Raw genomic sequence first — 14,858 nt, forward strand, 5'->3', positions numbered from 1 at the left:
AGAATAATAATAAAAAAAACTCAACTATATGCAATCTATAAAAGACACTCTTTAAACATAAAGACAGGAATAGGTGAAAAGTAAAAGGACTGATAGAAACACCGTACAATCCAGTAATTACACTGGCAGGTATTTACCCAAAGAAAATGAAAACACTAATTCAAATAGACATATGCACCCCTATGTTTATTGTAGCATTATTTACAATAGCCAAGATATGGAAGCAACCTGTGTCCATCAATAGATGAACGAATAAAGAAGATCTGGTATATATATACAATGGAATATTACTTAGCCAAACAAAAGAATGAGAATTTGGGGCACCTGGGTGGCTCAGTCAGTTAAGCATCCGACTTCAGCTCAGGTCACAATCTCGTGGTTCATGAGCTCAAGCCTTGAATCGGGCTCTGCTCTATCAGTGCAGAAGAGCCTGCTTCAGATCTTCTGTCTCCCTCTCTCTCTGCCCCTCCCCTACTTGTGTGCTCTCACACGTGCACACACACTCACTCTCCCTGTCCATCTCAAAAATAAAAAAAAAAAAAAAACACATTAAGGAAAAAGAATGAGGTCTTGCCATTTGTGACAATATGGATGGAGCTAGTGTTATTATGCTAAGTGAAATAAGTCAGAGATAGTCAAATACCATGATTTCACTTATATGTGGAATCTGAAAGACAAAACAACCAAAATTAGAAACACTCATAAATACAGAGAACAAACCGATAGTTGCCAGAGGGAAGAGTGGTGGGGGTAATGGGCAAATAGCTAAAGAGGTACAAACTTCTGGTTATAAAGCAGATAAATCGGGGTGGGGGGGCCACCTGGCTGGCTCAGTTGGTAGAGCATATGACTTCTGATCTTGGGGTCATGAGTTCAAGCCCCACGTTGGGCATAGAGCTTACAATAAATGAATCAATTGATCAATCAATCATGGAGATGAAAAGCACAGGAAAGGAATATAGTCCACAATATTGTAATAACACTATATAGTGACAGATGATAACCACATTTATCATGGTGAGCATTGCATAATGTACAGAATTGTCAACTCACTATGTTGTGTACCTGAAAAAAGAACTAATTTAATGTTATATGTCAATTTTACTTCAATAATAAAAATTAAAACCAAAAACTAAATTGTAGTGGATAAACAGGCAAAATAAACCGTTAAGAAATAGAAGAATTCAACAACACTTAAACCAACTTAATCTAGTTGATCTTTATAGAACATTGCAACCAACAATTACAGAATATACATTCTTTTCAATGTCACGTAGTACATTCCTAAGATACAACATATGCTGAGCCATATATTGATCCCAATATATTTTAAAAGACTGAATTTGTACAGATTGTGTTCTTGCCAAAACTAAATCAGAAATCAATGACAAAATGATAACTATAAAATCCCCAAACATTTTGAAATTCAGCAACATACATCTAAATTACCCATAAGCTGAAGGTTAACAAAAACATGCCATATCAAAACTGTGGGATTCAGTTAAAGCAATGCTGAAAGGAAATTTTATTACTTTAAGATGCTCATGGTATTGCTGATCTGAATGCTTGTGTCCTCCCCAAATTCACATGTTGAAATCTTAATGCTCAATGTGATGGTATTTAAGGTGGGCACTCAGGGATTTGCTTGGGTCATGAGGGTGGAGCCGTCATGACTGGGATTGGTACCCTAGAAAAGAGGCTTCACAGAGCTCCTGAGATCCCTTGTACCAACAAGGACACAGCCAGAAATTGACAGTCTGTAAGCCAGAAGAGGGCCTTTACCAGAACCTAATCATGCTGGCACCCTGGATGTCCAGCCTTCTTAACTGTGAGAAATAAATCTCTGTTGTTTATAAGCCATCCTGTGTGTGGTATTGTGTCATAGCAGCCCGAGTGGACTAAGACAATTATTTTTAAAGTTTAAAATCTGATCTAAGCTCCTACCTTACAGGGCTTAGTAAAACCCTGGTCAGTGTAAGGAAGGAAATAATAAAGTTAAGGAAAGAAATCAACAAATGAGAAAATGAACAAACAACAGAGGAAAAGAAAACTAAAAGTGCTGTTCTGGAAAGATGAATAAAAGTGATAAACCCATAATTAGACTTAAGAGAGAGGATGGGAGGGAGAGGGAGAGAAGGAGAAAGAAAACACAAATTAGCAGATCAGAAATAAAAAGAGGACCATCACTATAGATCTTACTGACATTAAATAATAAGAACATATCATAAACAACTTTGTGGTCAATACATTCAATTATTTAGATTAAATGAACAAATTCCTTGAAAAACACTATTTGCCAAAATCAGCTCAGGAAGAAATGGAAAATCTGAACACCTCTACATTTATTTATTTATTTATTTATTTATTTATTTATTTATTTATTTTTAATTAATTTTTTTAACATTTATTCATTTTTGAGAGACAGAGAGAGACAGAACATGAGTGGGGAAGGGGAAAAGAGAGGGAGACACAGAATCTGAAACAGGCTCCAGGCTCTGAGCTGTCAACACAGAGCCCGATGAGGGGCTCTAACTCACAAACTGCGAGATCCTGACCTGAGCCGAAGTTGAACGCTCAGCCCACTGAGCCACCCAGGCGCCCTGTCCCCTCTACATTTATTAAAGAAATTGAATGTGTAACCAAAAATCTTCCACAGAGAAAACACCTGGGCCAGACGGTTTCACTGGTGTAGTCTATCAAATATGTAAGGAAGAGATAATACCAGTCTAAGACAAACTCAGAAAGTAGAAACATTCCCAATTCATGTTATGACATTACAAGAAAAGAAAATTACACAAAAAGATTCCTTGTGAACATAGATGCAAAAATCTTTAATAAAATATTAGCAAATCAAATTCCACATTATGTAAAATCGATACTATATCATGACTAAGTGGAGTTTATCTTAAGAATGAAAGGTTGCTTTAATATTTGAAAATCGATTAATGTAATACATCACATTAACATAATAAATTGATCTACCTACATAAATGGATCTATGGATTTAACACACAATCACAGTTGAATTTTCAGCAAGTTATAGAAATTGATTACCTGATTCCACAATTTATATGGAAATGCAAAAGACCTAAAATAGCCAAAAGAGTGGCCCTTGGGTGGCTCAGTTGGTGAAGAATCTGACTCTTGATTTCAGCTCGGGTCATGATCTCACAGTTTGTGAGTTCGAGCCCTGCATCAGGTTCCTCACTGACAGCACAAAGCCTGCTTGGGATCCTATCTCTCCCTCTCTCTCTGCCCTCCCTCCCTCAAAATAAATAAATAAACTTTACAAAATATAAAAACAAAAAGTAAATAAAATAAAATACCCAAAACAACTTTGGAAAAAAAGAACAAAGTTGAAAGACTTATACAGTTGACCCTTGAACAATGCAGGGGTTAAGGGTACCAATGCCCTGCACAGTAATAATCTACATGTAACTTTTGACTCCCCCAAACTTAACTACAAGTAGCCTACTGTTGATGGAAGCCTTACTGATAATATAGACAGTTGATTAACATATATTTGGTATGTTATATGTATTATACACTGTATCTTTATAATAAAGTAAGCTTGAGAGAAGAAAATGTTATTGAAAATCATAAGGAAGAGAAAAGACATTTACAGTACTATACTGTATTTACCAAAAAAACTCCAAATGTAAGTGGTCCCACGCAGGTCAAACCCATGTTGTTCAAGGGTCAGCTGTCCTACTTTATATCAAGACTTATTACAAAGCTACAGTAATGAGTACAGCACGGTATTGGCATAGACACACAGCAATGAAACAGAATAAAGAATTCAGAAATAGATCCACACATATATGGTCAACTGATTTTCAACATAGGTGCCAAGACAATTTAATAGGGAAAGAACAGTATTTCCAATAAGTAGTATCAGAACAATTCGATAGCCATACACGTACACACACACACCCACACCCACACACACACACACACACACACACACCAACTTTGACCCTTACCTCACACCACATATAGAAGCTAACTTGAAATGAATCATAAACCACAGAAGAGCTAAAACTATAAGACTTCCAGAAGACTTAAGAACAAACCTCAGTGACTTCTTAAATACTACACAAGAGGGGGTGCCTGGGTGACTCAGTCAGTTAAGCATCCAACTTCAGCTCAGGTCATAACCATGAGTTTGAGCCCCACATCGGGCTCTGTGCTGACAGCTCAGCTGACAGCCTGGAGCCTGCTTTGGATTCTGGGTCTCGCTCTCTCTCTGCCCCTGCCCCACTTGTGCTCTGTCTGTCTCTCTCTCTCTCAAAATAATAAGTAAAGATTTAAAAAAATTATAAATAAATAAATAAATAAATACTACACAAAGAGCACAAACTATAAAAGAAAAAAAAATCAATAAATTGGGATTGATCACATTTAAAAAACATTTGACCTTCAAAAGATAAGGTTAAGAAAGTTAAAAGGCGTAGACAAAAAGAAGGTATTTGCAAAACATAGGACTTAAGACTTATGTCTAGAATATATGTGTTAATTAAACAAGGAGGCCATTAGAGTGATGTGGTTTCAATGATTTAGAAGCCTACTAAGCAAACCAAAATCTAAGTCTCTAATGCCTCAAGGTTAAGAATTCAAACCAAAGAACAACCAATCACAAACAGCCAACTGGCCTTTCCCAAATAATACAACCACTTAAGCTATAGTTAATCAACTTCCTTCTTTGCTTCTCCCTTTTCTATGTAAAAGTCTTTCCTGTAGCTCCTGTTGGTGGAACACTCCTAACCACTTTAGCTTTGGCACTGTCCTATTTGATTCTTACTCAAGTAAGCTCTTAAAAATTTAGTATGCCTCATTTTATCTTTTAATGTAAAGAATAATAACAATTTAGGGGCGCCTGGGTAGCTCAGTCGGTAAGTGTCTGACTTCAGCTCAGGTCATGATCTCGCGGTTCGTGAGTTCAAGCCCCGCGTCAGGCTCTGTGCTGACAGCTCAGAGGCTGGAGCCTATTTCGGATTCTGTGTCTCCCTCTCTCTCTGCTCCTCCCCCCACTCACGCTCTGTCTCCCTCTCTCAAAAATAAATAAAAACATTTAAAAATGTTTAAAAAAAGAATAATAACTATTTAAAGAGAATACAAACACCACATTAAGAAAGTGGGCAAAAGATTTAAATGCGCTCTTCACTGAAGAAGATACACAGATGGTAAATAAGTACATGAAAAGATGCTCCATATCATATGTTATTAAGGGAATTCAAATTTAACCCAAATAAGACACTCCATATACCTACTCAAATGTCTAAAATGTAAAAGGCTCCGTCTCTTTCTGACCCTCCCCTACTCGCAAACGTGCTCATCACTCTGTAGCTCTTTCTCTCAAAAATAAATAAATAAATATTATAAAAATAAACAATAAAATAAAAGGCCATCTATAACAAGTGTTGGTGAGGATGTTGAATAACTGGAGCTCTCAAACTGGAAAACAGTTTGACAGTTTCTTAAAAAGCAAAACATACACTTACCATATGACCCCGATATTCCACTCATAGGTTATTTTACCCAAGAGAAACAGAGACATATGTCCACAAAAAGACTTAGGCAAGAATGTTCATAACAGCTTTATTTGCAATATTCAAAAACTGGAAACAACCTAAATGTCCATCAACAGGTGAATGAATAAGCAAATTATGGTATATCTATATAATGGAATCCCCTCTGCAATAAAAAAGAATGAACCATTGATACAAACAACAAAATGGATGACTATCCAAACAATTATACTGAGTCTTAAAAAGCCAAACCAGGGGGCGTCCGGGTGGCTCAGTCGGTTGGGTGTCCGACTTCGGCCTAGGTCATGATCTCGCCGTTCCTGAGTTTGAGCCCCACGTCAGGCTCTGTGCTGACAGCTCGGAGCCTGGAGCCTGTTTCAGATACTGTGTCTCCCTCTCCCTCTCTCTGCCCCTCCCCCGTTCATGCTCTGTCTCTCTCTCTCTCAAAAACAAACATTAAAAAAAAAGCCAGACCTGCCCTCCCCCAAAAAAGAGTGCATGCTGCATGACTCCATTTATAGGAAATTCTAGAAAATGCAAATTAATCTATAGTGACAGAAATGGGTTGCCTGGAGATTGGAGGGTGAAAGAGAGTAGTAACGGAAATGTTCAGTATCTTGATTGTGATGATGGTTTCACAGATGTATACATATGTCAAAACTTATCAAATTGAACACTTTAATATGTGCCATTTATCATATGCCAATCATCCTTCAGTAAAGCTATGAGAAAAAAAGAAAACCATAAAATGAAATGAAATAAAAGAATAATACACCATGACCAAGTTGGGTTTATCTCAAGAATGCAAAGTTGACTTCATATTTGAGAATCAATTAATGTAATTTATCATATTAACATAATAAAGGATAAAACTACGCATGTAATCATCTCAATAGAGGCAGAAAACAGAAATAATTAATCTTCAGAGAAATAACACAAGAAAACATGCCACAATTTAGTCCAGGTTGAAAGGGCCCACTAAGTATAATGTAGAATGAATGGGAGGGGGGCACACACTACAAGGCACATCACTGGAAAATTTCAAATGAGAAAGAAAAAAGAACATCCTGAAAGCTAGTCACATATAAAAGGAGAATCAGAATGAATTTGAGGGCTTCTCAACAGCAAGTGAAAGCTGGAAGATAAGAGAACAATGCCTTCAGAATTCTGAGTAGAAAAACTTTTTGCAACCTAAATTAACTATCAAGTCAAACTCTCAACCAAGTACATGACAGGAGAATAAAGACATTCTCGTATATTCTAAAAAAGATATTCTTCTGTACCCTTTCTCAGAACATACCGATTTTTTCCCCACAAAACAAGGAAATAAACCCAGAAAGATAAAAAACTATGGCAGTCAGAAGGCAGGGAGAGAGTCAGGAAGGATCCCCAGGATGAAGGTGAAGGCAAGTCCCAGGGACAACAGCTGGGCATCAGATCTAGAATACAACCAGACTAGTTCATAGCAGAAAGACGACAGTACTAATTTGGATGCTTCAAGACCAAACAAAAAACAAAAAACAAAAAAAAATTCTGAATTGATAGCATATCTGATTTATTTAACCATATTGTGAGATTTATATTTCACTCCATTTGGGATTGAACTATTGATAAATAGATATACAGAAAACGAAGCAAAACAAAAAACAAAAAACAAAAAACAAAGTCAAGTCTTTACTCCGGGTTAAACAAAAAGTGGTACAAGAAAGGAAATATTTTTATACAAAACTACATGATTCAGTAAGAAATAGTATTTACATAGTTACAACAGTATATATTTTGAGTATTGATTTCACTATATAAATTGGTGACAATCCTATGAGAAAGCTAAGTGTGAGTATTTGAAGTGGTGTAAAAGAATTAAACTTATCTTCCATCATGCAAAGTTAATAGATAACAGCCAAAAACTGTTTATTTTAATCATCAAACAGCAATATAAATGTATTACTTAGTAAATTTGATATATATGCCAAAAGAAACCAAAGTGGTTGCCTCGGGGCGCCTGGGTGGCTCAGTCAGCTGGCTGACGGACTCTTGGTTTCGGCTCAGGTCATAAGCTCACTCTTTGTGGGTTTTAGCCCTTTGTTGGGCCCCATGCCAACAGCACATGGCCTGCTTGGGATTCTCCCTCTTCCTCTCTTTCTGCCCTTCCCCCACTCTCCCTCTCAAAATAAGTAAATAAATGTGAAAAAAAAAAGCGATTCGCCCTATGGAATAGGGAAAAGATAAGGCAGAAGCTGCTGGGGTGGTTTTTAAGGTCTTACAATATTTCTAAAGTATTATCTGACTCTTAAAGCTATGTGTATGTGTTATTTGATCTTCCAAATACAAAATGTGATTCTCTTTGCTGTCACAATCCAATAGTTTCCATAATTCTGATTATACCACTTATAGTCAGAAGGACAAGGATAAAGACGTTCAAGAACAAACACACCTGATTCTTGGCAATGAACCACTTAAGTAGAAGAGGAGCTAGGAGGGCTTGCTAGAAGAAGCCTACCAGCTGTGTGCATTCAGCAAGCCAAGGGCATTGGGTCAGTCGCTCTTTTATAAAAGTACAGAGCACTGGTTAATCTAGCAAATCATTTAAACTGAGGTCAGTTAAAAGAGCTTCTACTGTAATGAATCCAGATAATAAAGGAGATGAAATAAAACAGCCTTAATCCATCCACTTCTGCTACCCTGTCATTTTCCCATGGGTTAGATGGAAGAAATTCTACAAGGAGTGGAACTCAAGATCATCCTTCTCGGGGCCATTCAATTTGCCCTGAAATATTAACCCTCTTGAGGGAAATCTGCAAACGAGGATAAATTAGAGTCCTTCTGAAGGGCAGGCGGTCTTATACATCCTTTGGCTTAATCCACAAAATTAGTTGGAAAGGGAGCCAAAGAGATAAAGCGAAATCTGCCTTTTGCACCGTGATGGGCCTGATTTCATTTCAGTAACTAGATTTAGTCCATGGTTGCCTCTTTGTCCTTTGCATTTGGGATAAGGATACATATAAGCATTGCAAGAGAAAATGAGCAGTCAGGAATCAAAACAGGAACTGAGACACAGCCTCCTATAGCCACGATGAGTAGGCTTGCATCAAATCTCCGAGTCTTGAAGTCACCATTTTACCTGTCCCACTCAATGAAACCTTGAAGTTTTGAGATTTCAGGATTGCTAATTATTAGAAGACTTAAGAAGGATATACAGCCACCTTTTCAACCAATCAGGCAACTGTTGATCTTTTTGCTGTGCTATTTTGGGCAATGATCTGCAGAAATTTCTCTCTTGCTTTTTCACTTGGACTCAATTCTGGAGTACCTATGAAGATTAGATCCACCTTCCTTTCCCTCATTTGCTGAGCCCACAGGGCTGTGACAGCCCTTCGTGGTAAGAAATCATCAAATTTCCTTATAGCTGAAACTAGAAAACCAAGCAAGGCAGAAATTGGCTTTTAGTGTGGACAAAGCCATTAAATAATTTTACCTTCCTATATGTAGATTCAGCTAGGAGGGGCCATTTGGATCTTCTGAAAGGTCACTCCCCATAGCCTATGCAGATCAACAAAAAAATAAGTATTCTCTTCATTCAGAAGCCCTTAGGCCACCTTCTTCTTTGGCATCAGTAAGCACAGAATGTGACTCTGGTTCAGCCACAAGAACGGCTTCTCGGTCGAGTCTATCAACGTCTCATTGGCCACTCCCCACTGAGTGGCCACCTCACTAATGTCTAGGCCCCAACTCTGGCCATTAGCCAGGCTTTGAGTTTGCCACAAATCTATCAGCACCTGCCATCTTGTTTTTGGTGAGACTGAACTCTTCCTTTTGGATAGGAAAACCTGATTCTTTTTAAACCATTATTATTTGAACATGAGAAGCCTGTGATAGTCACTCTCCTCCTCTTCAGACCACCTTGTTTTGCATGTTGCAGTACACAGATCAATAACAGAGTAATTTGCATTTATACTTTTTACAGACGGCCATTCGAGTCACCTCACAGACACTGGATGTCCCCTCATCTAATTCTTCACCTCCTCCGTAACTCCTGTCTTACCAGCAATGTTTTGGAGCTATGGGTGAGCTTCATTACCTAATGGGTAAGACTGTTGAATCAATGAATGTTTTTCTAACTGGAATCCACATCTTCTCAAGCCTTATCAAGTAAGGGGCCCCAGAGAGGTACCTCGGTGTCAGAGCTGTTGCCATTCAGAGCCTCCATGTTTGGGTCCCTCCAGTCTTCTGAGAGTGAAGGGATGTAATTGTCTGTCAGAGCATCCCAAACCCTGTAAACAAAGAGAAGCTCTCATTAGCACACATCTGTGGCCTGGCCCCGCCTGGAGGAAGGAAGAGCTGGGCCAGGGGAGGAGAGAGGCTTCTGTGTGTGCCAGGCTGAGATCATCTGCCTTCCAGCATGCAAGAGCAAAGCAGCTTAAAAACTGAATTAGAGGCACTACCAGGAGAGAAAGAGCCAAGAGAATGGGCCCTGGTCAGGGACTGCAGCTTAAAAGGTGTTTGCTTAAGAGAAGAGGAATTTCTCACCATTGAGACACAAATGGTAGAGTCTACAATCAAACCACCTCAGGCAATAAATAAATTGCCCCTGAAAATAAATCTGCCCCTCAACCAAATGGTTCATGACTCATGAACCTGAGAAATGCCCATGTTTCCTTTCCTTTTCTGTGGGCAAAGAAGAGTGAGAGAGAAAGAGGGGGAAAGAGGAAGATAGTGATGTAAGTAGGTAGGTAGGTAATCGACAGATGGATATCTGGGCAGATTTTCTGGCTGAATCTCTTTGAGATCAGGGCCACCATAGAGTTTAGGTGCATTTCAATATCAGAGGCCTGCAATCTAAATGGTCAAGAATTAACTCCCTGACATCTAATGTAACTAAAGGGATAATGCCAATGCTGTTAACGCTTACTAATTACCCAAAATGTTCTAGCGAGCCCGTGGTGGCATACTCCCCCAGCTCCAGCAAAGTAGAGTGTAAGTGTTCCCTGTCTCCATCATGGACACTGCAAGGCAAATGTATGAAAGGAACCGATCAATACACCTCTAACAATTGGGTTGTAGTGAGGGAAGATGGGGGGTCCCTTTATTACATGGCTTTAAAAAGTTCTGATGTGTACATTATAAGAAAAACTTTTCTATAATTTGTGTCATTTAATTCTCTTATTTCAGAAATATTTCTTTGGTGGGGGAGAAAAGGAGGGGTTGGGGGAAAATCCTAAAGTCACAAACTCTCACACACAGGAAAATAAACAAAGGAGTCAACATCCAGAGATTAATGTAAATCAGTAAACCAAGCTCCTAAAATAATGTCATCCATGGAAGCCAGTGGCACTTGAGTTAATATTAGCTAAGGATAAATGAGGGCTCTATGCAATATCCTTCAGGTGCCTATGCATGTCAAACAAGGTATAAGAAGGTAAATTGTATTTAGACAGACTCACATGAAGCAGCAGCCATTTAAAAGTAAGCAAATATGTATATATGTGGATCAAATTCAAAACATGACAGAATACGGTGTGAGACGCTGAAAAGGTAAGTGCAAGGTGGACAAGAGCACAGACAGCTGACATTAGGAGACGCGAGTTCTCTTAGCATATGTCAAATCGGGAATAATATATGATGCATGGGCATAGAGCAAGGAGACTTTCCCAGTGCACAAAGCATACAGTCGGCGATGCAACACATTAAAGGAGCTCAAGAAAGCACAATTTAATAGCAGTGCTCGGGTTATCCGCTGACTCATTATTTTCCTGCAATTACAAGCAAGCACTTTGAGAGGACTCATCAAGTGTTCATTAGACATCCATTCAGCAGGATTTTAGTCTGCTTCTTAAACATGGGTGATAATCCAATCTCCATCAGGCACTATTAGAGCTTCATTAATCCAGCCTAATGCTAAACGCAAGTCTCGGTAGCACTGTACAGCCAAGAGGCAAAGATGATTTGCTACGTCCAAGACAAAACTCCAAGCACCACACCCAGTGGGGGAAGGCCAGACTCCTCCTTGCATTACATTCTCTGCCGCAAGAATCAACAACAAGCATGCAAGCACTGACCTTCGGATTTGTCCCTGCAGCAAGTGCCTGGAAAAATAAAATTCAGCAAAGCCCAAAATAGGCGGGAGCCTTTTGTGTCTCTCCTAGGCTGGCTGGAAGCTGGGACTTTTAATGAACTGCACACTTTCCAATGACCTTGAAACTGTTTCTGTCCTTCAAATGGCAACTGGGGGGGCTCTCTCAAATTATTTAGGGAGTGGCGGTTTTTCTCATGTGGGCCTTGACTGACATACTCTGGATTTCACCTTCTAACTCTAGATTTTTATGACAATTCCCTACACCATTTTCTCCTCGGGATTCCGAGCCATCCTCATTCTTTCCTGTTTTGTCCAGATTTTCTTCTTTTCTGAGGTACTCTTTATCCAATACTAACCCTAGCAGTCACTACTTAATGGCCACTTACTGTAAGTCAGGTACTCTCTTCTAAACCTTTGTGTGAATTAATTCATTCAATCCTCACAACTCTGTAAGGCAGATCCTAAGGCGAAAAAAAAAAAAAAAACAACTAAAACAGACAAGTCAGTTAACTTGTCTAAGGTCACACAGCCAATAATGACAGAGGTGGGATTTGTAACCAGGGCATACGGCTACAGAGCCCTATATTCCTAACCACAAAACTATCCTAAGTCTTTATCATTTTGTGACTGGCTTGGGCACGGGCATCAGAGTAATATACCAAGTTCCCAATCACAAGCTAGAACAGCAATTCAGAAACCAGCTCTGCGTGAAAGATCTCTAACTACATTATTCTTGGACATAGCGCTTTCATCAGTCTACAAAAGGAGGAATGGCAGGGGCAGCGGGGTGCATGACTGCTTCCTGTCTATCTCTCCAGCCCCAGTGAAGGTTAAATGGAAGGCGAAGGCAGAACACTGGCGGCAGGCTGGCAGCCAGAGCAGACCCGGTGGTGGGAGGGAAAAACACAAAGCTTTCTGTGAGGAAGAGAATGGGAAGGGCTTTTCTTCCTCCATGCCCCCCCACCCCCCGCAGAGAGGCTATCTGTTCTATCCTGAGCAGGGGCCTTGGGCATGAACATATTCCCTTTTATAGTCACCCTGAGGTGGACTGTGAAATCCTACTTTCCCCGAGAAGTGTCCTGCCACTCGCTCTTATCTTGGGCGAAGGAGACTCTGAATGTTATCTCCTATATCTGTTATCAAAGAGCCAAGATTAAACAGGTCGCCTCAATTCCTGGCTTTTGCTGCCATGGCACCCGCGATTCAATTTGCTCTCTCAGTCCCTATAGTGACAGAAAAGGCTTTTCCTATGGCTGTTTTATAGCCTGGGCTCAGGTGCCTATGGAACTGACTAAGCTATCTTTCACCACACAGGGCTGGGGATTTGTAAAGGGAAGCTGGCACCGGGTGAACACACCCAACAGAATGGGTTGTGACAAGACGCACATACACAAAGATCTGGGTCTACTGGCAATCATGTAGCCATCAAGGCTACATGAATCCTGCCCCCCTCCACACCCCTCTGTTCTTGACAACATGGTAGGCAGCTAGCCTAAAGGGCTTATTAGAATTCCAATTTGATAACATTTCCCTTAAGCCCCTCCAGGTTGGCTACTGCCCTTATCCAGTGTCTCGTGTCCAATCAAGCCAACAGCCACATTTTGATGTGTGTTCACGCGAGTACACTTTCGCTGTGAAGACTTAGGAATTATTATTAGCACATAATGACTTTGAACAACTTTTGAGATTCTTTCAAGCACTGAAATAGAATCAATACTACCTTGGCCTTCTATAGGGGGAAACTGAGCCTCTGAGAGGATAATTAACTTTCCTCAAAATCACGGTTATCCATCCACTTTCCATATCCTGGTTGTGTGGTATTTACTTGACTTCACCTTCAAGTATGGCTGACTACGCACCATGTATTTATTGTGTAGACTTACTTTTAGCACCTTTCACCCAATAATTCTATCTGCAGAACAGCAAATGGTGATTGTTCTCACAAGTTTGGCCCCTCTTTACCTTACAGGTGCCTGTAAGAGGGCGGATTGTAATCCCAGTGAGGCAGGTGGTGGGGTGAGGATTGTCCATTCCCCTTCTGTAACGGTCCACTAGAGAGGCTCTGGCCTCCAAGTTCAATCTCTTATGAGACAGGAAGGATGATCACACATATGCAAAGAGCAGATTCTGGAAGAGTATCCAAATTTAAAACCAGGAAAAATCTATTCAAATTTGACTCTCTTGTAATGCCTAATACTTCCATTCCCTGATAAATCAGAGAGAAGTTGACGTCTCAGCCAATTCCCTATTAGCAAAATAGTTCCAAAGGAGGACTAGAGAAATCCAAACTCTAAAGGGAATGACCACATTTGCTTTATGATTTGTGCTCTCTTCAAGGAGGTTAGTTTGACCGAGAAGTTCACTGCTTTCGTTTTATGTTTTTATTATGTCCTGCTAACCCACCCAACACACTTTCAATTCATTTGTGGAGGAAATATCCATCCAATTAGCAAACCTAAGGAAGTTTATTACAAGCTATGCTCAGGAGAATCACAACCAGATTAGATATTAAATTATCTTTTCCCTTACTTCATCATAACTTTACAGTTGAAGTATATGAATAGGTATCTATAAACAACGTGTATAATTTAACTCTGATTTTTAAGTTGGAAAGGTTTAGATACATTGACCACCTTGAAAGCACAGTGTTAATTTTTCTCTTCCCAGATTCCTCCCTCTACACTATCCCCAAATTGTACTTTATCTCTAAGGAACTATTCAACCTTTGGTCTTTTAGCTGAGGCAGTCAATGAGGCAGGCAACTCAGAAAAATCAGGGTGAGGAGACCAATAATCCCATGTGATGGTAATTAACATTGAGTGGCCTCTGCTAATGTGCTAGAAGAGAGTAAGAACTTGCTCACCGGGCCTTCATCCTTAATGAGGCAGAGGGGGGCTTAGATAGGGGAGGAATGATTTGTTGGAAGCAAAAGGAATGGGACGCATCTTAAAATGTCATTTTCAGAGCACAGCCTGGGTGAGGTAAGAAATTAGGTTCTTTCCAAGTCCTTAGCCCCGCTTCATCAAGATTGAGCTCTGGAGGTTTCAAAGATGAGGACCCACGCAGTCAACTAAAGTTAAGTGACTAGCCCAAGGTCACACAGTGAGTTAGCGAGAGTATGAAAATTAGAATTCATAGTCTTTTGTATTTCTAGTTCATTGCCTGGTGCAATGAACTATAGTGAAAAAATACTCTGTATAATAAAGCCCCAGAGCCATTCTTTTTAGACTTACAGGAGTTGAACAAATTAATAACGG

At 39.7% G+C, this 14,858-nt stretch overlaps 1 protein-coding gene and 1 non-coding gene across 3 annotated transcripts in view; one reads left to right on the top strand and one right to left on the bottom strand.

Moving 5' to 3' along the window:
- FEZ1 (fasciculation and elongation protein zeta 1) overlaps positions 1–14,858 on the bottom strand; it is a 43,470-nt gene that overhangs the window by 21,239 nt on the left and 7,373 nt on the right. For both annotated transcript variants that reach the window (XM_047824206.1, XM_047824207.1), the window contains exon 3: positions 9,700–9,799. In XM_047824206.1, coding sequence (XP_047680162.1) covers positions 9,700–9,799 — 100 coding nt within the window. The remainder of the gene's footprint in view (positions 1–9,699; positions 9,800–14,858) is intronic.
- On the top strand, positions 820–892 carry TRNAR-UCU (transfer RNA arginine (anticodon UCU)). Its single transcript has one exon. It is a non-coding gene; the product is annotated as a tRNA-Arg (tRNA).

This window comes from Prionailurus viverrinus, chromosome D1, assembly GCF_022837055.1.
Source record: "Prionailurus viverrinus isolate Anna chromosome D1, UM_Priviv_1.0, whole genome shotgun sequence".
In the NCBI taxonomy this organism is placed as follows: domain Eukaryota; kingdom Metazoa; phylum Chordata; class Mammalia; order Carnivora; family Felidae; genus Prionailurus; species Prionailurus viverrinus.